At 50.2% G+C, this 23,726-nt stretch overlaps 1 protein-coding gene across 2 annotated transcripts in view; it reads left to right on the top strand.

Moving 5' to 3' along the window:
* Positions 1-519: 519 nt before the first annotated feature.
* The window catches only part of SULA (NAD(P)-binding Rossmann-fold superfamily protein), a 46,740-nt gene continuing 23,533 nt past the window's right edge, over positions 520-23,726 (top strand). The window contains exon 1 of one of the 2 annotated variants that reach the window (XM_086493716.1): positions 520-734. In XM_086493716.1, the coding sequence (XP_086349842.1) occupies positions 573-734 (162 nt within the window). In that variant the 5' untranslated portion in view covers positions 520-572. The remainder of the gene's footprint in view (positions 735-23,726) is intronic. The other variant, XM_086493717.1, reaches the window with a different exon arrangement.

Raw genomic sequence — 23,726 nt, 5'->3', positions numbered from 1 at the left:
TATCTACTATCCCTTGGCAAATTGAGATCTTCTTTACTTGAAAGTCCAAATGTGAAGAGGCCAATTAGTGACCCTCAATACTTATGGAGTGATTTTTTCATTAGTTGGGTCATCATACCTCTGAAAATATAACTCTTATAGACACAATCAGTGCTATAAAATAAGCAGCAGATCCTCTGAAGTTCGAAACTTATTTGCAATTGGATCAAAACCTCATTAAAACTAAGCAACAAATTCCTCTCAATGTGGAATCTTATTCACAATTGGATCTTGAAACAATCATATCTCCCCATGAAGAGAAAAAAAAGATTCCTAACACCCAAAAGAAGGTAGTTATATTAGATTTTCTTTGGGTTTTAAAACAAGAGATTACATACCTTGAAGCTCTCTTTGCAGATATATCATATCCCATGAATAAGTTGCTTGATAGTCAGGATATATTGCCTTCTCTTAAAGAATCATGCGAGTCCAATGCATGTGGATATCACATGAGGTGACAAAAGGTCTAAGATAAATGGGCGTGAGTTCGAATCCTGCATGGGACTTAGCGGCATAGTGAGTGAAGCTCCCCAATGGATATGGTCAGACTAAGCAGGCAAGAGTCTGGCTATGGTCTGCAGCTTCCGCAGTCCCCGTCTCTTGGGATGCTCTTACGTTCTCCTCGCGCTTTTAGTGGATGCACATTCCTTGGCTCGTCACTCCAAAGTTCAAGCTCATATCGCTATTCTTTCTGTGTAAGTACTTCGTGTTTCTAGTGAGTGAGTGAGTGAGTGCATGCGTGCGGTGTGTAATGTCGGTTCGTGCGCCCAGTCTGCTTGGCACCTACTCACACAGGAGCTATTTGTTCCTTCCAGTAGCCATATCTGTACGGCCATTGCTCTCACACATGGACTGTAGTAGAGAACCCCTTTGCAGTGTCCTAGAGCTGCATCATGCATATATTTCACTGAGCTGCAAGTTGTTGTTTCCATAAAAGTAGAGCCTTTTCCGTTCTCATTACTGGTCGAGCTTTAATACACTTGCAAGAGAGTACATGGAAATAGGTGTGTTGATTGATGAGCACCTTTACATCATGGCAGGTGTGAGCCTGTGTTGCTTCACATCTTATGATGCAATGGATGCATCACACTTGCATTTGTAGCATGCCAACATGCCTGTGTAATACACGATGTCGTATAGGGTATGCGAGAAAGCAAGTGCAATGTCACGAACCTTATAAGGTGTTGGCAACACTCTCAATAAGTTGCAAGCTACATGCTATAGATTGAGAAAGCATGATTATGCAAGCCTATCATGCTTAAAAGTTGACCTTGCTTCCAAAGTCTTTGACCTAATGCAAGTTTCTCCTTCATGTGCAACGTCAGTATGTCTTGCACTGATAGAGCTTGATTGTCGAGGAAGAATACCGTAGTATTAGTTGCATCGACTTTATTTGATGAAGCTTGAACACTGCTGATTTGCCTCTGCAAGTGAAAGGAATAAAGCATTCAATGACCATCTTTGCCCTGTACATGAAGGACGAACATGTCTAGCCGAGGAAAACATAGGACCTCAAGGAGGAGATAAAGTGCCAGCTTCACAGAGGCGACATCCTTGTGGATAGTAAGAGAACTTGATCGGGGAGAAGAGAAGGCTTCGCTTTGGTGTTTATCTGTGAGACGGGAGATGGGGTTAAGCCACCTGGGTATCTTTGTGATCCTTCTCTTCATCTGCCAACCTGCCAGGGCGTGGGATCTACAATCTCGAGAATTTGGTCGTATATGGATCAGCCCATAGTCATCCTAACACGTGGAGGGCATCGGTAGACAACAAAGCTTTGTGGGCAGGTTCTCAAAGGACTCTTTTTCATCATGACATGTCGGCCATGCAAGAAGCAAATGAGCAGCCAAACCTTCATCTGCTGCATATACCAGTGATGAGGGATTCGTTTTTATACGTCTTGTAAGTGAGGGCGTAAAGCTACAATCTCAGAGTTTGTCGTAAATTCATCAGCCCATAATCATCTTAACGTGAATTGTGTGGAGGGCGTCGGAGTAGACCAGGCGCCATAATGAAATGAACACAGCTTTGTGGGCAAGTTGTCAAAGGACTCTTTTGCATCATGGCATGTGGGCCATGCACGAAGCAAATGATCAGCAAAACCTTTCTCTGCTGCATACATTGTTCCATTGGCTGCGTCGCCATTGATGAGGGGTTCTTTTTGATACATCTTGTAAGAGAGCTTGTCTAAGTTTAGAATAAGATGCAAGAAGCACCTAAAATTGCAACTTCGTAACATGGAAATAGACTTACCCGGAAGAGAGCTAATCAAGGGTGAGACTAGGGTCATGTCACTAGTAGTCAACTTTGCTTAAATCGAATTTCCAAGTTGAGCATAATTAATTTTGAGTTCGCTAGACTCGCTACTGCTCACCGTCCCCCCCATGTGCACGCACCTGCGACAACCCCCCCCCAACCCCCCCCCAACCCCCCCCCCCCAACCCCCCCCCCCCCCCCCCGGCATCTCTCACACCTCCCCCCTCTCCCTCGCGCTACCCTGCTTGCTGCCCTGCCCGCCGGCGTGCGGTACAGCCCGCCGGTGCGCTGCCCCCTCGCCTCAGCCCTTCCTCTCGCGCTCCCGTGCTGCTTCCATTTGATGGCTCCGATCCCCTTGAAGGCACCTATCGACTTTCTCCGAAGGGATTGACCTCTTGACATTGCTTGTTGGGATTTCCTTAGAGGGCTGTCTCCTTCCGTCTAGCGTTCCATCGCAGCAACAAACACAGATGGAGGCTCATGCTCCATCCCAGAGGGACTCTCAAGAAGCCCCCTCGCCCGACCTTGTAGAGCCCACCATCCGACTTGCTCTTTTGTCGACAGAGCAAGCGAGCCTCGCAGCAGAGGTGGAGCGCCTCCAGGTGACCTTTGTCATCTGCAAGATCATCAGCACCCGCCCTAGCAGAGGAGAGGTGCATGATCTTCTATAGGCCCGCCTTTTAACAGAGGTGGGCAAGATACTTACTTGATGTTAAGCTTCTCGGGGGTGGGTATTACCAGATAGAGTTTGAGACTCCCCAGATGGCGTCCAAGGTCATTGCAATGAGCCCCCTCGCCATTCGAGCAATTCGAGCTCATTTTCGACAGTGGCGCCATGGTTTTGACCTAGCTACCAACGTGCTTGTCGAGGAGGTAGACCTTCCCATCTCAATCTGCTTCCCCGTCCTGAGGAGGGAGTACCTTCCGTTACTGTCCAGGATAGGCTCAGGGATTGGGACTGTTTTGGAGACACCTCGCACGGTAGCCTCCGTAGCTGCCAAGGCAGCTGGCATTCCCAAAGTACATGTTCTGGTTCGGGACACCCACATCCTCTCGAAGGTCATTCTACTACCTAGAGTGAGTGGTGGTTGGCGCCGACAGAGCATGGAGTATTCGGGCCTCCCGAATCAGTGTTTCATTTGTTGTCAGATGGGCCATCTTGCAAAGGCCTGTCCATGGAGGAGGCCTCGACCTTCACCTCAAGCTCATCCCCAGCCTCCTAGGGCTGGCCAGCAACAGCAGATAGAGTCTCAGGGTACTCAGGTAGACTTACTCTCCGAGCCTGGAGTTCAGGCAGAGGAGGGATGGCAGCAAGTTCGTGGTCGATGTCGACAGGGGCCACCACGCCAGCCTGGCCCGCCGGGTGGTTGCCAGGCTCCAAGTCAGCAGCAGTGTTTCTCTATGGGGAACCGTTTCGACCCTCTTCAGCAGGATGAGGTCCTAGCTCCACTCTCCACTTCAACCTCATCTTTGACAGCCCCCCTCCCCTCCTTCCCCCGAGTTTTCCTCTGCCCCTCCCCCTCTGCCTCCTCCCCCCTCCCCACCTTGCCCCCCTCCTTTTGCCCCTCCCCCCCCCCCCCCCTAGGACCTTCCTCGGCTGCTAAGAGATCTCTTGGCAGCGCTTTTGCCACTAGTCGCTTGGCGAGCGAGGAACAACACTTCTTGCGTACCCCCCTTTTGGTGCAGACTTCTCCCTTTGCAACAGTTATTCGTGGATTGACATGCTTCGACATTCGTCGCAGGTGGGATTTCTTTGCCTACGACTTCACGCGGTTTCTTGGCGACCCTTCACCAGACTTTGAGGCAGCTTGTTTCAGAGTTCATGTACTGTTCCTTGCAGCGAGAGGGATAGAGGCCCTGGACTTAGCGGTTGGCTTCTCTTTTCCCTTATGTGGCAAGGATCAGGCTGAGTGGACCCTGGACTCAGTGATGGAGTGGTTGCAGGCACAGGCCCTCGAGTTCTCTCACCACACGGGAGACCTGGGGGTTATAGACTTGGTATAGACCTTGTGGCCGCTTGCCAAGTGTTCAGTGACACCTCCAAACTTGGCACGATGTAGACACATTGTGGTACACTTGTTTGCTGACACGCAGAGCCCATCATTGTATTTATACATACATGAAGACTCTTGGACAGAGGAGGTTGCCCTACGTACGACACGCTCTTCTTGGGCCCGGGCTAGATAGTCTTTGCAGTCATGCATATCTTCCAAGCTAGCCTCGAAGATAGCGCGGTTAGCTGCTTTTGCAGCATCAGTTCTCTCTCGTTCCCCATGAGGATTGTCTCATGGAATGTATAGGGATTAGGTGGCCCGAGTTTCAGCACCAGCGGGGTTGATTGCGTCAGGAGCTTAAGCGATGCCTTGTGGGCGGAGAGATTGATATTCTTATGCTGCAAGAGCATCATCTTTGTGAGAGCCGCATTAGACGATGTGGCCAGCTTTTGCATGGGCGATTTGAGACATTTTGGTCAACTGCATTTGGACCTGGAGGTATATAGAGAGGGGTATGGACTCTTGGCAGCAGGCCATTGTGAGCAGAGGTTTTATTGTGCTTGGCAGGGCTCAATGGATTACTATGCAGGTTTAGGGTTGCCTCTTGGGTTTCCTGAACATTTATGCGCCCAGTGTGGCAAGTGCACTGTAGCCTGCTACAGTGTCACTTCACAAGACAGGCAGTTGGACAGTTAGCTACAGTTGGTCTGGTTCACACTGGACGGACCCTTTGGCTGGGAGTGACACGTGGCAGGTACCTACGGTGGTCTAGTGGACGTCGTGGCCAGGTCACCACCACCACTCAGTTTGGAGATAGACTTAGCTGGCTGGACATTTATGGGCCGTTGGTGGCTCCTATGGTTGTACATATCAATAGTCGTTTTGGGATAGTTCCATCTGATCTTGCACGTAGTCGTCTAGAGAGTCTTACACAGAGCACTGCTTCACCATCCCTGCACATCTGAGCCTCGACACCCCATTTGTACCTGTGAGTCCTGGGCTGGAGCGGAGTGTGCTGCCACGCCAGCGTCTGTACATGGTTCTGGGAGCTAGTCGAGTCCACATGTTCTGGTCCACTGTTGTGTCTCTGTGGTTATCCATTGTTTCTGTGTTGTTATCCGTCGTTTCTGTGTTTCATTCTGTTTGAGAGAGTTTTCATTTGTTTGAGTGAGATTGTCACGCTCATTGCACTGAGGGGCACCCACACTGTAGAGAGCACGACGCATTATCCGCGCTACAGGTGCTCTCATTTTGGCGATCACGCTGGGGACCTCAACTGAAGTCTCACTCTGTTGAGTAGCTGGGTTCTTCGCTTCGCCTGTGCAGTCTAAGTCTCTCGCCTTGCTGGTCTGGTCCCTCTCGCCCTGGTCCAGCTTGCCCTCGTCTCTGGTCTAGACCCCCTCGACCCTGGTCTAGCTGGTCTAGTCACTTCTCTGGTCTAGACCCCCTCGACCCTAGTCTAGCTGGTCTAGTCACTTGTCTGGTCTAGACCCTGGTCTAGTCCTCCTTGTCCCTGGTCCAGCTGGTCTAGACACTCGTCTGGTCTAGTATGATCTAGTAGAGTCTAGACCAGTCTTCAGCCAGTTCAAGGTTTCTTGCCCAAAGCTTGGTTGGTTTGGAGGTCACTGTATGACACATACAAGGAAGTCAGTTGAGCGTCAAAGCCCACTACTGAGCCCTCTGAAGTACTATCACAGAAGACGACCTTTGACACCTTGTAGAAATCCTTCAACCTCATCACCTATACCTCCACATATCACATCACCCATTCCTTCATCAGGTTCCCCATCTTCGCGATCACCTTCTCCGGAAAAGCTCTCTCCTATTCTTCTACAACAAGCTACTGTGCAACAGACTCAGCAAGGAATCATGGAGCCACTAGCTAGTGTTTTGGCCAAGGTGAACATCAAGTTCCCTACATTCAAAGGGCTGTCTTCAGAAGATGCTGACGACCATACAAGAAGATTTGTATCTCTCTGTAGGGGACGTGGGCTGAACAGAGAAGATGCTTACTTGGTACTATTTCCATCCACCCTGGATGGCCTAGCAGACAAATGGTACAGCCAATTTGCAGAGAACCATTTTGCAACTTGGGCAGCCTTAAGACAGCAGTTCTGTGCAGCTTTCAGGCCAGGTGACTACTAGGAGAAGGTGTTGGATGAGTTGGCCAACATGGTGCTCAAACCGGAGGAGACTTTTGCGGAGCTCATGACGAAAACTAAGTCGCTGGTGGCCAAGCTTCCCCAACAACCCGGTGAATTCATGGTTAAAAAGTGGGTGGAGAAGGCGCTTCCCAAAACTTCTCAGCAAAAACTCCGAGAGAGTCTCCGACCCGACGCCACTCTCGACGAGTTCATCGCAGCTGCTACTAGAATAGAGGGAGCTAGGAAGCTCTTCAACAACTCTCTTCAAATAGATACTTCCTCTGTGTTCTCGGAAGGTAGTCCTACTGATCCTTTAACTTCTTTACGTAGGGAACTGGAAGCCCTAAAGCTACAACGAGCTCTTCAAGAGGAGAGGTCCTTCTCTCTTAGACAAGAGAAGCCTACACATAATGAGGCATTGGAACAGATTAAGCGCGAGTTAGAAGAGCTCAAGTGTCAGCAAGAGACTAAGGCTATGGTTTGGTGTAGCTCATGCCGCTCTCCAGGGCACCCACCACAGGAATGCCCCCTTCGGTTTTACTGCCACTTTTGTGAAAAAGCTGGACATGAGGATAAGGATTGTTACTACCTCAAGGGATTGCGTCAAATACAACAAAATCTTGGTCCTTCTCTCCAACAAGGGTTAGCACCTGCATCCAACATGGTCTCACCCTACGGCCATCAAAACCAGTTGCCTCCTCTGCTGACAACACCCCCTATGCAGCAAGGTATGCACAACAACTTTGCACCCCACAGTTTTTACCATGCCAGTACTCCCTCAGTTCCCCAAAGTTTCTACACCTCAGCCTCAAATTCCATGCAGCAACCACCTCGTCCCCCGTTTCGTCCTTCCAATCGGCCCATACTCTGCTACAGATGCGGAGAATATGGGCATTATCAGAGCAAGTGTCCTTTACCCGAGGGGTCCCCTCCTTGTCGTCATTGCCCTGATTCGAAGGATCACTACAGTAAAGATTGTCCCAAGCAAAGGGCATCCACGTCTTCAGGCTCGACTCAGAACCAGCCCGAATTCACCTTTCCGAAGATAAATTTGATTACTGTGAACACCGTGCCTCAACCTTCACCTGCTACTCATGTGGTTAAGCCTCTGCAAGTGGAGGAGCCTGCTGGTGTCCTTACTCGGGCACAAAGAGCAGCTCTTGGTCTCAGTCTACCCACAGGTCCACCTCGCCAATCTCCACTTCCTCACTCTGGTCTACCTGACCCAAAGGACAAGTCCTTCCCAATTGCTCAGAGCAAACCAACTTCCTTGTTATCTGACATTGATGGAGCCTTCTTAGAAGCAGTGGCTGACTTGGAACAGATTAAGGTCACAAAAGGAGCCCAGTTCGAAGGCACAAAAGGAGCCCAGTTCGAAGGCGCCAAGCCCACAGCAGAAGCCATCTTGAAAAATACTTTTCAGCAGGTGTCACTATACGACATGCTAAGGCTTGATGCAACACTTAGAAGTGACACCTTGTTAGTCATTCAGTCTCTGTACCCGGGGGCTGGGCCTAGTGGCGGGCACCTCCCTGTACAGCCCTCAGAGTCCTATTTGATTTCCTATCCATCTGCTCCCCTCACCGATTATAAAAGTCCTCGCCTCATTGTATCTATTCTTGGGCACCAGCTATCCGGCGTCATCGTTGATGGAGGATCTGGAATCAATTTGATGCCCGAATTCACTATGATAGCCTTAGGTCTAAAGCCTACCCGACCTGCTCCTTTCACTGTTACATTGGCTGATCAGAGAACAGTCTACCCAGTGGGCATAGTCGACAAGGTGCCTCTAAAGGTACAAGATTTCACTTTTAACTTGGATTTTGTGGTAGTTAATCTTCCCCTGGTAGAGGGAGGTTATCCCTTGCTGATTGGTAGGCCATGGCTGCGACATACGAAAGCACTTCACGACTGGGGAACCGACGCCATGTGGATACATACACCTGGCTCTCCAATGCAACAAATTCGTCTCGAAGGAGGTATGGATCCGGTCGTTCAGCATAGCTCTTTGTCAGTAGCGTCCAACCCTGACTTGGACCAGTCGGTCCCTCCCGATGGGTCCGATGAAGACTTACTGCAATGGTTAGAGGCCACCTCTTCGATGCAATGCTATGTAGTCTCTCTTCAACCTTTGCCAACAGATTCACCCTATCCCCCTGATCCTACATCTGAAGCTACACCTGAGACCAAGAATCCCAGTCAGCCAAGTGAGTCAGAACCAAGTGGACCGGTCTCTCCAAGTGGACCGGTCTCTGGTGCCCATCCTTCAGAGGGTCCCTTGATGGAAACCGTCGGCCTGGGTGAGCTTATAACCCACCATAGAAGGGGAAAAAAGTCTCCCTTGCAAGAGTTGGCCAACACCCCAGCTCCCTCCTTAGCCTCTACTCTATCTGACTCTCCATCCATGCCGGAGCACTTTGAGGTATCTGAGGATTTACCATTTGCAGAGCTTCCATCAGGTTGGTTGCAGGAAGAGTATGCTGATTTCAACATTGATCAGACGCCAGCTCATAATGTCCAAAGGCTAACAGAGGCGGCACAATCTTCTCCACCTGACGCAGCCTCGACAACTGCACCGCCTGACCCAGTCAGAGAGGTCAACCTAGGAGGCCCTGACAGCCATCAGCCCATCTTATTAGCCACTTGGTTATGGGATCACCCCGCTCTACTCGACCTGGTAATCTCCTTCGTGCGCTCTTTCAAAGATGTGTTTGCCTGGTCTTACCACGATTTAGAAGGAATCCGAGCAGAGCTAGGAGTCCACACAATTCCTCTGGTTGAGGGGGCTAAGCCGGTCAGAGGACGTGCTTATAAACTGAATCCCAAGTATGCAGAAGCAGTCAAAATCGAGTTGGAAAAGATGCAAGAAGCAGGTATTATTGTACCAGTAGAGCACTCAGAATGGTTGTCTCCTATGGTTATTGCCCCAAAGAAGCAGTCCAACAAAATTCGAGTTTGTGTCGACTATCGGGCTCTGAATAAGGTCACAATCCCGGATGGATTTCCGACACCTTTTACTGAGAGAGTCCTCGAAGATGTCGCTGGCCATGTACTGTATAGTTTTATGGACGGGTTCAGCGGCTACAATCAGTTAGGAATACATCCTGACGACCAAATCAAAATAGCTTTTGTGACTCCCTGGGGTATTTTCATCTACACTAGGATGTCTTTTGGGCTTAAAAATGCACCGCCTTCTTTCAATCGCATAGTATATCTCATCTTTTGTCCTCTGCTTACTGATCACCTTCGCATATTCATGGATGACTTTTCCACCTTCTCGGGTGCTCAATGTTCGACCCCAGTAGAAAATCTAAAGGAGCATCTTGCTCAGCTCTCTGCAGTCTTCCTCAAGTGCAGAGAGGCACGTTTGAAGCTCAATCCGAACAAATGTCATTTTTTGGTCACAGAGGGCACACTGTTGGGCCATGTGGTGTCTGCTCAAGGTTTGGCACCGGACCCAGAGAAGATAGTGGCCATCTTGAAGTTACCTCCTCCCATAAATCCCAAAGGTGTTCAGAGCTTTGTGGGCCACACCGGCTATCATCGCAGGTTTATACGTATGTATGCACAGGTGGCTCAACCATTGACCCGGCTCACCAGTGCTGCTGTTCCCTTCCGGTGGTCAACACCTGAGGCCGAAGCATTTGCATACCTCAAAAAACTTCTCACTGAAGCGCCTATTCTAGTTGCCCCGGATTGGGCCCTACCTTTTCATGTGCATACAGATGCCAGTCTGCTGGCTGTGGGTGCTGTGCTGACTCAGCCTAGCAAAGAGTTCAACTTGGATGGCCCTGTACATTATGCAAGTCGCCTGCTCACCAAAGCAGAGCGAAACTATAGCACCACAGAGAGGGAAGGATTGGCTATAGTGTATGCTTTACACAAATTTCGTCACTATTTGCTAGGGGTCCACTTCACAGTTATCACTGATCACCATGCCTTGCGCTATCTGCTTCATAAGCCACAGGTTGCAGGTCGAGTATGGCGATGGCTCCTCCTATTCCAGGAGTTTGATTTTGAAGTGGTACTCCGTCCTGGTAAGCATCATGTAATGGCTGACCACCTCTCTCGCATTTACACAGGCGAAGAAGCTACCGGGATTGCGGATGACTTTCCAGATAGAGGACTTTTTAAAATAGATACAACACCGGAATGGTACGGCGAGGTCCTACATTTCCTATCTACTGGGCTGTACCCAGAGAAGGCATCCCCACTGCAAAAGAGGAGATTGCTCTTGAAGTCCAGGCCTTTCACTCTGATCGGGGGCCAGCTCTACAAAGCGGGACCAGATGGTGTTCTGAAGCGTTGTGTCTCGCCTCATGAGGTGGAGCATATTCTGGAGGATGCCCACAATGGTCCCACTGGTGGCCATTATCCTGGTCACATCACTGCTCAGAAGATACTACAGAGTGGTCTATGGTGGCCCTACATTTTTAAGGATGCAATAGCATATTCTAAGGTTTGTGATGTGTGCCAGAGATGTGGGCCGAAGCCGAATAAGCAATCCAACCGTCCTTTGCAGGTCTCAATGGCATGGCTACCTTTTGAGAGATGGGGTTTGGACTTTGTGGGACCAATATATCCCCCGGCTCAACCAGGTAATCGCAAATATCTGCTAGTGGCTACAGACTATGCAACAAAGTGGGCAGAGGTACTAGCGACAGTAGATTGCACCAGCAATACAGTGGCCAAATTTTTATATGAAAATATTTTATGCAGATTTGGATGTCCCTTAGAGATCACCAGTGATAGAGGCACTCATTTTGTCAATAACATGATCTCAAATTTGCTGGCCAATTACAAGATTTTTCATCGCAAGTCGTGCTCTTATTATCCTAGAGCCAATGGACAGGCCGAGAGCACCAACAAGGTTCTGATCGCTCTACTGAGGAAAGCATGTCATCTCCATCCTGCATCGTGGGCTCAGGCTGTGCATGGCACTCTTTGGGCATACCGCACATCTTTCAAAGCAACAACGAATCAAACGCCTTTTCAACTCGCTTTCGGTTTGGAAGCCATAGCTCCATTTGAGTTCAACTCCGGTTCCCCTAGGGTGGGCAGTCTGCGTGCAAGTGGGGGCATGGAATCTGCCTCTATCTCCCGTCTCACCTTATTGGATGAAAGCCGCCTTTTAGCTTCTCGTGCTCTGCAAGCGGAACAACTTCGTCGCAAAGCGTGGCATGATCGCCACCTCAGAAAGCCAAAAATAACGCAAGGCACATTGGTGCTACTCTATCAGGCAAAATATATGAAAAAAGCAAAGAAGCTGGTTCCAGCTTGGCAAGGGCCCTTTAGAGTACAGGAGGTTTTGCCACAAGGGGCTGTCCAGTTAATCACTTTGGAAGGCGTCCCTTTGACACTGGTAAATGGCTCCAGAATCAAGTGCTATTACTCCTCTGAGTAAAGGGTATGCAACTTTCCGCCATCTGTAGGCTCGATGGCCCATTTCTCTCCTCCCCTCTAGCTTTCCACCAGAATAGATGTTCTGTTACTGTCTCAGTTTTTGCTATGTTTGTAAGTTTCCACCTCTCCTCTAAGATATCTTTTCTCCACTCAGTCCTCCTGGTAATTGGGTATTATCGGAACTTCAACAGTTCAGTCGCTCCTCTAATTGTTTCTATCCTAAGTGTTATTTGCAGTCAAATATTAAGGTCCTTCAAAACTGCTGCTATCAGTCAAGCTTCTAGTCAGAGTGTTTTTTTGTTCAGTTGAAAAAAGTGGAATCTGCTTGGGCATTCTGCTTAGACGACTGCTTAGACGACGATTGAGGCTGTCTATATAGAGAATATGGCAGAGTTTTGGCAAAGAACTTTTGATTCCAATTGCCGCAAAAAAAAAAAAACCTTTGGTGCAAATAAACTTTCAGCTTTGCTGCAGAAAGAAAGAAAGGGGGAAAGTACTCTTTGGTGCTCCAAAGCTGGCTACTAATGATCAGTGCAAGCCTTAATACCCTTCTTTATCTGAGTCCTCTCTTCGTACCTGCTCAAAATTATCCTATCTTTGTATCTGCTAACTGTTGTGCTAACTCCCATTAGACCTTAATAAACCCTAGTCTCCCAACCCCTCGCCCCTACCTACTGCCTCCTACCCTTACTTAAACCCCTCTCGCCCCTACCCTATACCCTCGCTCCCTACCCTCTCCTCTCGCCCCTATCCTAAAACTCGCCCCCTACCCTCTCATACATCCCCTCTCGCCCCTATCCTAAAACTCGCCCCCTACCCTCTCCTACACCCCCTCTCGCCCCTATCCTAAAACTCGACCCCTACCCTCTCCCACACCCCTCTCGTCCCTATCCTCACCCCTCGCCCCCTACCCTCTCCTATCCTCCCCTCTCGCCCCTATCCTAAAACTCGACCCCTACCCTCTCCCACACCCCTCTCGTCCCTATCCTCACCCCTCGCCCCCTACCCTCTCCTATCCTCCCCTCTCGCCCCTATCCAAACATCTCGCCCCTACCCTCTCCCGCACTTCTCTCGCCCCTATCCCCCCTCTCGTCCTTATCCTCACCCCTCGCCCCCTACCCTCTCCTATCCTCACCCCTCGCCCCCTACCCTCTCCTATCCTCCCCTCTCGCCCCTATCCAAACATCTCGCCCCTACCCTCTCCCGCACTTCTCTCGCCCCTATCCCCCCTCTCGTCCTTATCCTCACCCCTCGCCCCCTACCCGCTCCTCTCCTCCCCTCTCGCCCCCTACCCTCTCCCGCACCCCCTCTCGCTCCCTACCCTCCCCTCTCACCCCTACCCTCTCCCAGCACCCTCTCGCCCTAACCGCCCTCTTTCGCCTGGTTCGAATTTACCCTACCTTAAATTACTCGCCCAGCCTAACGAGTTAGCCGGAGAAATCTAAATTGTCTGCATCCTACTACTTTTCCATTGGCTACTCAGCGGCTTTGTTTGTCATCCTCTGTTTGTCATCAGACCTCACCTTGGCAGGGGTAGCAAGAAAAAGGTAGAGATGACGAGGAGAAAAGCTCGGGTTGAACAATCAGAGAGCGAAGCAGATGAAGTATCTGCAAGCGGCAGCAGCCATGACATAGATGACTTTACCTCCAGTGACCCAAGTGATGAAAGCTACAAAGCAGACTCAGCAGCATCTGAGGATTCAGATGTAAATTTAGAGTCAGGTGCTTCCAGTGATCCAGAGGAACAATCAAAGGTGGCTCAGAAAAAAGAAAAGCCGCAAATTATCACTCATGAGATCAAGAGGCCTGCTTCTTCAAAAAATCGCACAGCATTTTCATTACATTTTCATATGCAGCAACCTCGACCATCTCTCAGTGAGGTGCTTTCGACTGCTCAGCTACGGACTCTGGGTCTCACAGAATTGGCTGATGCAAATCTACCTGATACTATTCCAGCAGAACTGATACATCAACTGCTGAAAAACTTTCCAAAGGTCCGGGGCCACAAGCTAACAGCTACAAGGCTTGGCCATGCCATGGGTATGACCAACTTTCCAACTGTGAAGTCTACTACTCGCACTTTCTCTTTGTTGCCCAAGGACGCGACAATTCAAGCAAGTAAAGAGCTATTGAGCTCGGATCACCCAAATTATGAGCGAAACAGACGGCTTCTCGCAATCTTCAGGTATTACTTTCTGGCTCGGGATGCCAAAGAAGACAAGGTACAAACAGATATTCTCACTACATTCTCCCACTGCGACGGGCTATATTGTTTAATCCACACTATCCCATGTGGATTCCACCAAATTCTCTTCAGCTCTCTGCAGTCTAGGGCTAAAAGATTTCGGGCCCAAGTGCAGTCTGTGCAGTTAACTTTTAGATGTTTTGCGGCGCCTCTCTTGGCATGGATCATAAACATACCTATCAACATAAATGAAGTGGATGAGGAACAGGGAACCTCGAAAGGGAAAAGGAAACCCGTGAGCATGCAAGTAGACCCCACAGTCACCAAGAAAAAGAAGATCAAGGCGAAAGTGATTAAGGATACAGTGAAGTCTCTACTCTCCTTGCCAGTTCCTGAAAGACAGCAGACTAGGGTACATCTTCAGCGTCATACGTCCACTGCTACACCTGGTTCTGCTGTGCCGACACCAGTGTCTACTGCTGCTCCTCAAGAGAGGATGGTCACTTCACCCATACAGGATCCTCTTCCTTCTTCTCCCATCTTCACTCATACACCGGTCAACATATCACTCGCTGCACCTACAACAACAATCTCTGAAGCACCTTCTACACCGAGTGTCCCTACTTCTAGCTCGCCGGTTGTGCCACCATCTGCACCTACTTTTAGCTCGCCCGCAATGCCTCATGTGCGCCCTCCAGCATCACACCCATCTGAGGGATCTTCAGGTAGGACCGACTCCACTTCTCTGTTTCAGCTTTCAGAGAAGTTGCTTCAGGACTCCAGAGCTGCTATTGCCACCATCGAGCTAGGCGTGGAGCAGCTAGCTGCAACCCACCAGCATCACTCCGCCACATACGCAGCTATGGAGGGATCCCTGCGAGTTGCCGAGAGTGCCATCGCAGATCGAGATGCAACGATTTTTGCACTACAACAGGCATTGAAGATAAAGTCGAGAATCATTGATGACCTCAAAGCACAGGTGCAAGGATTTCAAGAAATGCTTATGTATGATAACAGGCCTACCCAGGCTACTGTGGGATATGGATGGACTAGGCCAGGGATACAGGTCCAGAGTCCAGCCACCTTTGCAGCGCCAGCAGGTCCCTCTCAGCCCTCTCAGCAGTTCATGGGACACTACCCAGCAGGTCCCTCTCAGCCATCTCAGCAGTTCATGGGACACTACCCAGCAGGTCCCTCTCAGCCCTCTCAGCAGTTCATGGGACACTACCCACAGCCCCAGGTCCAGTACTTCACTCAACAAGAGTCTCAGATCCAGATGCCACACATGCAGAGCCAGAGTGTTCCTTGCTGTGATGGTGCTACTGGTGCACACCGACATGGTTGCGTTACTAGGCGTCCGGAGCTCACTTCAGGGCAGGTACTCCCATCCGCTGTGCAGCAGATGGCTGGTACAACCACAGGAAATCAAGGTATGCAAAGCACAGGACAGCAACCGCATGGTTACACTATTGATCTAATGGCTCCTCCCGATCCGGAAGCTTCTGGAGCAGCAGTGGGGACGACCCTTTCCCTTGGGTGACAGGACTGTGCTCTTACCTCATCTTTCATGATACATATAGTTACTTTTGCAGTTTCATTCAGTTTTGGCTCACCGAGACGGTGACCAGTCTTGTGGCGGGCAACCTGTAGCCTGCTACAGTGTCACTTCACAAGACAGACAGTTGGACAGTTAGCTACAGTTGGTCTGGTTCACACTGGACGGACCCTTTGGCTGGGAGTGACACGTGGCAGGTACCTACGGTGGTCTAGTGGACGTCGTGGCCAGGTCACCACCACCACTCAGTTTGGAGATAGACTTAGCTGGCTGGACATTTATGGGCCGTTGGTGGCTCCTATGGTTGTACATATCAGTAGTCGTTTTGGGATAGTTCCATCTGATCTTGCACGTAGTCGTCTAGAGAGTCTTACACAGAGCACTGCTTCACCATCCCTGCACATCTGAGCCTCGACACCCCATTTGTACCTGTGAGTCCTGGGCTGGAGCGGAGTGTGCTGCCACGCCAGCGTCTGTACATGGTTCTTGGAGCTAGTCGAGTCCACATGTTCTGGTCCACTGTTGTGTCTCTGTGGTTATCCATTGTTTCTGTGTTGTTATCCGTCGTTTCTGTGTTTCATTCTGTTTGAGAGAGTTTTCATTTGTTTGAGTGAGATTGTCACGCTCATTGCACTGAGGGGCACCCACACTGTAGAGAGCACGACGCATTATCCGCGCTACATGCACGTGCAGAGTTTTGGTCTCACATTGTAGAGTCTCTGCCGCATGCAGAGCAATGGTGCATTGGAGGTGACTTCAACATGTTGGAGGACCCCTCAGAGAGGATTGGTGGTAGCCATGCTACTGTGCACAGAGCTGAGTTGGTAGCCTGGGAGAGGCTATGTATGACTTTGAGGGTTTTAGATGTTTGGCAACACTCTGGCTTTGTGAGACCCCCAGACAGCTTGTCCTTCTCTCGCCCAGACCGCAGAGTGTGAGGAGTGAATCTATCTCGGATAGATTGCTTCTACGCTAGTGACCACATCTATGACTTGGGAGGGTAAGTTTGCATCTTGGCTAGGACATCTTTTTCGGACCATGCACCAGTGATCCTCACGGTGACAGATAGACAGAGGAGGGGGGAGCACGATGCTACGCATTCCTGAGAGGATCTTGTTGGACTCAGGGCTCAGAGAGCGAGTGGTGGCTCTTTGGACAGAGGGCTTGGACACGCAGGACTCTCCTGCTGACAGAGTTGTCTCTGGAGTTGCTCAACCTAGTCACTTCTTTCTCCAGGAGTCTACGGCCCGCCTCACTGCAGCGAGGGAGGAGGAGCAGCGTCTCCGTCGGGGCGTTGCTTCCTTGCAGAGGATGCAGGAGCAACACCCAAACAGTCGTTGGTTGGAGGATCAATTGCAGCAGGCTCGCCAAGAGCTTGTCAGCATAGAGGAGAGGCGTCACGAGTTTGCTTTTCATCAACAGGCATCTCAGTGGACCCAGGTGGGTGAGAGTGATTGTGTCGTTCTTTGAGGTAGTGTTACCCTGTCATGCGGACACTAGTGTCAGCTAGTTGAGGAGATCTGACGGGTCAATTGCGTCAGAGCCAGAGGATATACGTACAATTGCTACTGACTTCTACCATGACTTGCTGTCTGCAGAGTCTTAGTCAGAGCGTCAAGATGCATGCAGAGAGCAGGTTTGGGCACAGATGCCTTGTCTTGTGACTGAGGAGATGCGTCAGAGACTTGAGCTACCTCTCCAGTTAGAGGAGCTCCATGTGGCCTTGAGAGCACTTCACCGTGGTAGGTGTCCCAGGGAGGATGGTTCGACTCCCAGGGGCTAGTTTTTTCTTGGAGTATTGGGACTTGCTGGGCACAGACCTTTGTAATGCTGTTGAGTACATCTTGTATACAGGAGAGATGCCCGACAACATGAGTGAGGGCTTGATCTACCTCATTCTCAGGGAGGGAGGCTCCTTGGATGAGATTCGACAGTGGCGACCCATCACCATCCTCAACTCAGCCTACAAAATACTAGCCAAGGCTCTGAGCTTGAGGATTCAGCCACTTCTAGAGAGCATTATACATGGGACCCAGACAGGTTTTGTCAAGGAGCGTAGTATCCTTAACATCTTCACTTTTTGGGAGGCATCGACCCTCGCTCGCCTCTGAGGTGAGGATCTGGTGATACTTCTTCTTGATTTTGAGAAGGCCTACGATAGAGTAGACTGGGACTTCTTGGAGGGTACTTTACGTAGGATGGGCTTCTCAGATGTTTGCAGATGACTTAGCTTTGTACTTGGAGGGCCAGGAGGCCAACCTGCACAGGTGTGAGCAAGCTCTAGAGACGTTTTGTTGTGCATCAGGCGCACTGATCAACTGGAGGAAGACAGTGGCTTTCTGGGTTGGTAGTGCTCCTACGCCTGATTGGCTGCCAGGTGAGGGTTTTAGATGGATTCCCCCAGGGACTGCAGTTTGCTGCTTGGGCTGTCAGGTTGGCCTGGACTTGTCCCTTGAGCAGCAGATTGCTCCCCTCCTCCTGTCCATCAGGAGGAAGTTGCTAAATTGGAGTTCGGAACGACTCTCTTCGGCAAGCAGAGTTGTAGTGGCCAACCAGGTGTTGTTGGCTAGTATGTGGTACATTACATCTTGTTGGATCTTTTCGAGCTCCTACATTAGCTAGGTAGAGAGACTGATCATGAATTTTCTTTGGTCAGGGCGCGACACTGAGATAGCCCGGGCCAAAGTAGCATGGCAGGTTATCACTCTACCTTGTTCTCAGGGGGGGTTGGGGATCATTGTCCCAGCACAACAAAGTAGAGCCCTTCTTGGGAAGTTTGTTGTCAGAGGACTGCTTCCAGGGGAGGAGCCTGTTAGAGTTCATATTCCCGTCCAGTGGTAGCTCCGGTATCTCCCAGGAGCAGATTAGGGAGTGAAGGCTGTTTTGTGGCTGTGCCCGGCCATTGTGAGGTGGTTCACTCATATCGGGTCATGTCTAGCCATGTTTAGCTCGGGTTTTGGCTTTGTTCCATGGTCATATAGGCTTCTGGATGCCTAGGATATTTTATCCCAAGCTCCCCCTATTTTTCTCATGCATCTGGTACCCATCCCATATTTTTCCCTTCTTTTCCAAGTCGTGGGGCTGAGTATCTGGGTCGGGCAGCCAGCTTTATGGTCTATATAGGCAGGGGAGGGGGGACAGCCTATGAGCACATGCAGATCAGCCTCAGTCAGGGGCGCCCTCCCATGGGCACCCCAGGGGGCAGGCATCCGGTGGGCAGAGGGGAGGCAGCCAGCGTTTTTGGGCAGCCCCCACATCTGCGTTTTTGGTGCAGCTGGCAGCCTGCAGAGGAGGCAGCCTTGCATTTTCACCATCAGGCAGCCTAGCGTTTTCACCAGTCACAAGGGACGCATTCCGGGACGGGAAATGGGGAATGGGGCTCAAATGGATTTTTAGTGTAAAGAAGAGGGCGGGACGGCAAGTGGGGACGGGAAGCCTGAAAAAGGGCGTCCCTTGTGACTATAATTTTGACCATCTGGCAGCCCAGCGTTTTCATCAGCTTACACCAGCGTTTTCCTTGGCAACCCTCAACATTTCTGGTAGGCAGCCCAGGAGATGTTTACAGATGATGGCAGTCGCCTTTTGGTAGGGATCCCTTGCTAGGACAGACATGGGCAGCAGATCCTCTTCTCCTTGTGATCATCTCAGGGCAGCCCATCCCTTGGGCATCTGACTTCTTCCCTTTGTCAGGAGATGGATCAGTGTGTTGTGGCTGTGCCCGGCTAGTGTGAGTTAGTTCACTCATGTCGGGTCATGTCTAGCCATGTTTAGCTTGGGTTTTGGCTTTGTTCCATGGTCATATAGGCTTTTGGATGCCTGGGATATTTTATCCCAAGCTCCCCCTATTTTTCCCATGCATCTGGTACCCATCCCATATTTTTCCCTTCTTTTCCAAGTCGTGGGGCTGAGTATCTGGGTCGGACAGCCAGCTTTATGGCCTATATAGGCAGGGGAGGGGGGGCAGCCTATTAGCACATGCAGATCAGCCCCAGTCAGGGGTGCCCTCCCTAGGGGGCAGGCATCTGGTGGGCAGAGGGGAGGCAGCGAGCGTTTTTGGGCAGCCCCCACATCTGCGTTTTTGGTGCAGCCGGCAGCCTGCAGAGGAGGAGGCAGCCGTGTGTTTTCACCATCAGGCAGCCTAGCGTTTTCACCATCAGGCAGCCCAGCGTTTTCATCAGCTTACACCAGCGTTTTCCTTGGCAGCCCTCAGCGTTTCTGGTGGGCAGCCCAAGAGATGTTTACAGGTGATGGCAGTCGCCTTTTGGTGGCGATCCCTTGCTAAGACAAACATGGGCAGCAGATCCTCTTCTTATTGTGATCATCTCAGGGAAGCCCATCGTGTGGGCATCTGAGTTCTTCCCTTTGCCAGGAGATGGATCAGTGGTGGAGAGCCCACTGCCCAGCCCATGCTATGGCCGGCCCTCAGCGTTTCTGGTGGGCATCCCAGGAGATGTTTACAGAAGATGGCAGTCGCCTTTTGGTGGCGATTCCTTGCTAGGACAAACATGGGCAGAAGATCCTCTTCTCCTTGTGATCATCTCAGGGAAGCCCATCCCGTGGGCATCTGAGTTCTTCCCTTTGTCAGGAGATGGATCAGTGGTGGAGAGCCCAGCCCATGCTATGGCTGTGTCAGTGGTCTCGTGTGCAGGAGCAATTGGCAGTGTCAGTAGCAATCGCAGTTGTGTGTGTCCTCGGGTCTCTCCATTGGCATGTCAGTCCTATGCCGGACCACCCTTGGTCACTTGTATGAGCAGATTGTTATCAGCATGGAGAGCCTTTCCCAGCTAGCTCTCTCTCTCTCTCATTCTCAGATGTCCTGTCTCGTTCTACCTATGTGATCTCTCTTCTCCACAGGTGTGCCTTGTTCATGTGTTTGGCATTGCAGGTGTTCTAGATTGGAGTCGAGGTACCCACCGGATCACGAGCCAGGTCTTTTCCTCATTGCATCTTCCGTTGCCACCTTTGACAGAGCCCTGGAAGGATTTTTTGCTTCAGCGGCTTCAAGCTCGAGTGCCTCAAGTAGGAGGCCCTTGGAGACCTTCTATCAGATGGATCTTTACAGAGATGCGCAGAGTTGATCTGAGCAGGAGACTGGAGGATTTTTTTTCTGTGAGCCTACTTCGCTCTTGGGAGCAGCTGCGGAGAGGCCTGGAGCAGCACCAGCCCACCTGCACTGAGGAGCACTTGAGACAGCCCCTTGTTTGGAACCCCATGGTCAGCACTCAGAGAGGCCACTTGGTTGGTAGTAGGCCTCATGTTTCTTGGGGTTCCACGACAGAGAGTCTAGCACGCACTCTAGGTGACTGACTTCAGTTCTCAGGTTTGCCAGAGGAGCTACAGAGCATCCGGCTGCAGGGCATGAGGGGGGTGGAGAGCATGTGTCAGGACATCACAGAGGCAATACCCGTTGAGTGGCTCACACCTCTAGAGGCAGCAGCTCCTAGATGGATGGAAGCCCTCACGCGTCTGGAGGTCCTTATCGCAGTTCGAGCTTGCTCAAAGATTGTACCCTCCATGTTTTTCGAGATACAGGGCGAGGGTCGACCACACAGAGTCTGAGTAGAGGCTCCACAGGTTGCAGAGTGTTGTTTTCAGAGAATCCGAGAAGTGGGCATCTGCGGGAGGACTTGTGTCATCGATCTTGACCCAACAGCTCTTAAGACACGCCATTGGAGGCTTTGGGCTTGGGAGAGCTGTCCACTGGTACGAGTGTAGTGTGATCCTGGAGAGTGGTTTTGGAGGGACCCTTTCTCCTCAGCCGACCATTCAGGGGTCCCTTTCTTTTAGTACACTGTTCGATTGGGACGTCAGGTCTGGTAGCACAGAGAGAGGCTCGCCTTGCTGTAGCACCTCATTGGCAGGAGGAGGGTCTCACAGCTGAGTTCTTGTCAGCTTTTTCGGCGAGGTTGTGGGACGCCAGACAACCGCGGCGAGTCACGTTGTTCCAGTGGCTGGTTGCACATAGAGCTACAACAATGGGGAGTTGGCTAGTACATGGCCTTTCGACAGCATGTGCAGCTTGTGACCCAGTGTCACTGTTTATGGGACTCTGCTCTATGGCACAACAGGTTTGGCTTCGTGTTAGGTGCACATCTAACCCTATGTGTACGTGGACAAGCTACTTCATGACAAGGGTTCAGTCAGCCTAGCTTAGGAAGCGTTCAGGCACTTTTGTGAGTCTGTTCGCAGACCGTGCATGTCCAGGCACTTAGAGTGGATGCATATCCTCTGGTTGCACACAGCATGATCATCAGATTACCATCAGAATCCATCAGGAGCATTTTACAGTGCACAGAATCTATTTTCCCTATTTTAGCCATTTTTCACTTATTATTATTAAGTGACTTTTGTTGGGAAACTGGGTAGGGCAATTTTGACAAGCATGTATATAAGAAACCTAGCGCTAGCACTTTCTGGCAAAAGAGGCAGCAGGACCTGGCGTCCAACAGAGCACCTTCTCAGCAAGACTCTCCGGCAGGCCAACCTAGCGTTTTCCAGCCAATAGACCAAAGATCAAGCCTAGCGTTTTTGAATCCTTCTACAAGCGCCAGCAAGTAGCAATATTCAGCCAGCGTTTTGTAGTTGCTGAAATTGCGTTTTTCAGCCTACTGTAATTGCGTTTTTCTGTCTACTGAAATTGCGTTTTTCAGCCCTGCTGCCCAGTGTTTCCAGCCGACAAAACCAGCGTTTGTTCAGCAGATGGAACCAGCGTTTTCAGCCATGCACACCAGCGTCTTCAGCCCTTGAAACCAGCGTTTTCAGCCAGCCGTCGACCTCGTCGTCGCCGCCCTCGTCACCGACTTAGAACCTCATTGCATCGTAGCGTCAAGAACTGTAACAGACTTGGACACTCCAAGTCAAGAATCAATCGCGACGGCACCAAATAACCACTTCAAAAAACTTCACAGATCACAATAGATTTGCACTGGCCCGGCGGAGTTCCGTGCCTAGAGATATTGGCCCCAAAGACTGGCGCCCCTTTCGGTATTTCTTTTTGTATTAATCAGTTCAAAGTACAAGAGAGTGGCTCAGGTTTCACTCTCAGACTCTACGTCCAGATGCTCTGAGAAGTGAGGCCCTCACCACCAATTTAAAGGTTACAAGGGATGCCCAAAAGCATAGCCCCAAAAGCTTAAAAGCAAAAGCAAATTCTCTCTCTCTCTCTCTCTCTCTCTCTCTCTCTCTCTCTCTCAATGAGAGTTAAAATAAAGCAATTCAACTCTTTATCTCATCCAAAATCCTTGCGTAGCAAAAAGCTAGGATTTGCGTCGCTCATTATTTATTTATTTTTTTGCTTCCGCGATTTTCGGAAATTAGGAATTCTGGCAGAAATTAGGGTTTTCAGGAATTTTAGGGTTTTTGGCAGAAATTAGGGTTTTTGTAGCCACGTCATCACTTTGTGACATACCCCCCTCTTGAAAGCATTGTAATCGACCGCGATTACGCTTGCAAAACCGACAAAAGCCATAAACCGTCTTAGCAGACATTGACTGTTAGTACCTATGTACTAGGAAACACATCTAGCACATGTACAAAATCGACAGTCACATCACCAGACATCACAGGACATCACATGACATTCAACATTCATTCGGATCTTAGACCATGATTTATCGGCAATGTAGCTAGCAATCACATCTAGGTCCAATCGGGACCTCATCGATGTCCGATTGACTAACCCCTATTGCAACCATGTCTATTCGAGATCAATCAGACCAAAATGCTGCAGTCATTTCGTCTATCAGTTCTTGCACTCAAAAGAAGTCAAGAACAAATCAGTATCCTTATCAGGAATTCCATTTCATAAAGTCATCCAGCAGAATACTGTCAGCTCTCAGTATCCCTAAAGCTCAAAGAGACATGAGTGACTTTAGTATCAAAATCAAGGCATCTGTTGACAAAGGAGCGGAGTAACTCCCCTCTTGTGCATCCCACTGCACCAGATCTTCGGCTAAGCTGAATTTCTGGGTTCCGTTTGGAGTAGACTATGCTAAATCAAAACATCGAGGTAAAGTTTCACAATCCGAGGAGTATCTGCTAGGTCCTCCTCCTCCATCCACTTCGCATCAAATGCAGGAAAGTTCTTGAACTTAACCAAGAACTGCCTTCGGACTTTACCTTTAGTCTTCGTATCTTTATGTGCCAAAATC

This window comes from Adiantum capillus-veneris, chromosome 21 (assembly GCF_014529385.1).
Source record: "Adiantum capillus-veneris isolate H3 chromosome 21, ASM1452938v2, whole genome shotgun sequence".
In the NCBI taxonomy this organism is placed as follows: Eukaryota; Viridiplantae; Streptophyta; class Polypodiopsida; order Polypodiales; family Pteridaceae; genus Adiantum; species Adiantum capillus-veneris.
Note: the sequence above shows the minus strand (reverse complement) of the source record. Positions and strands in the feature narration are given on the sequence as shown.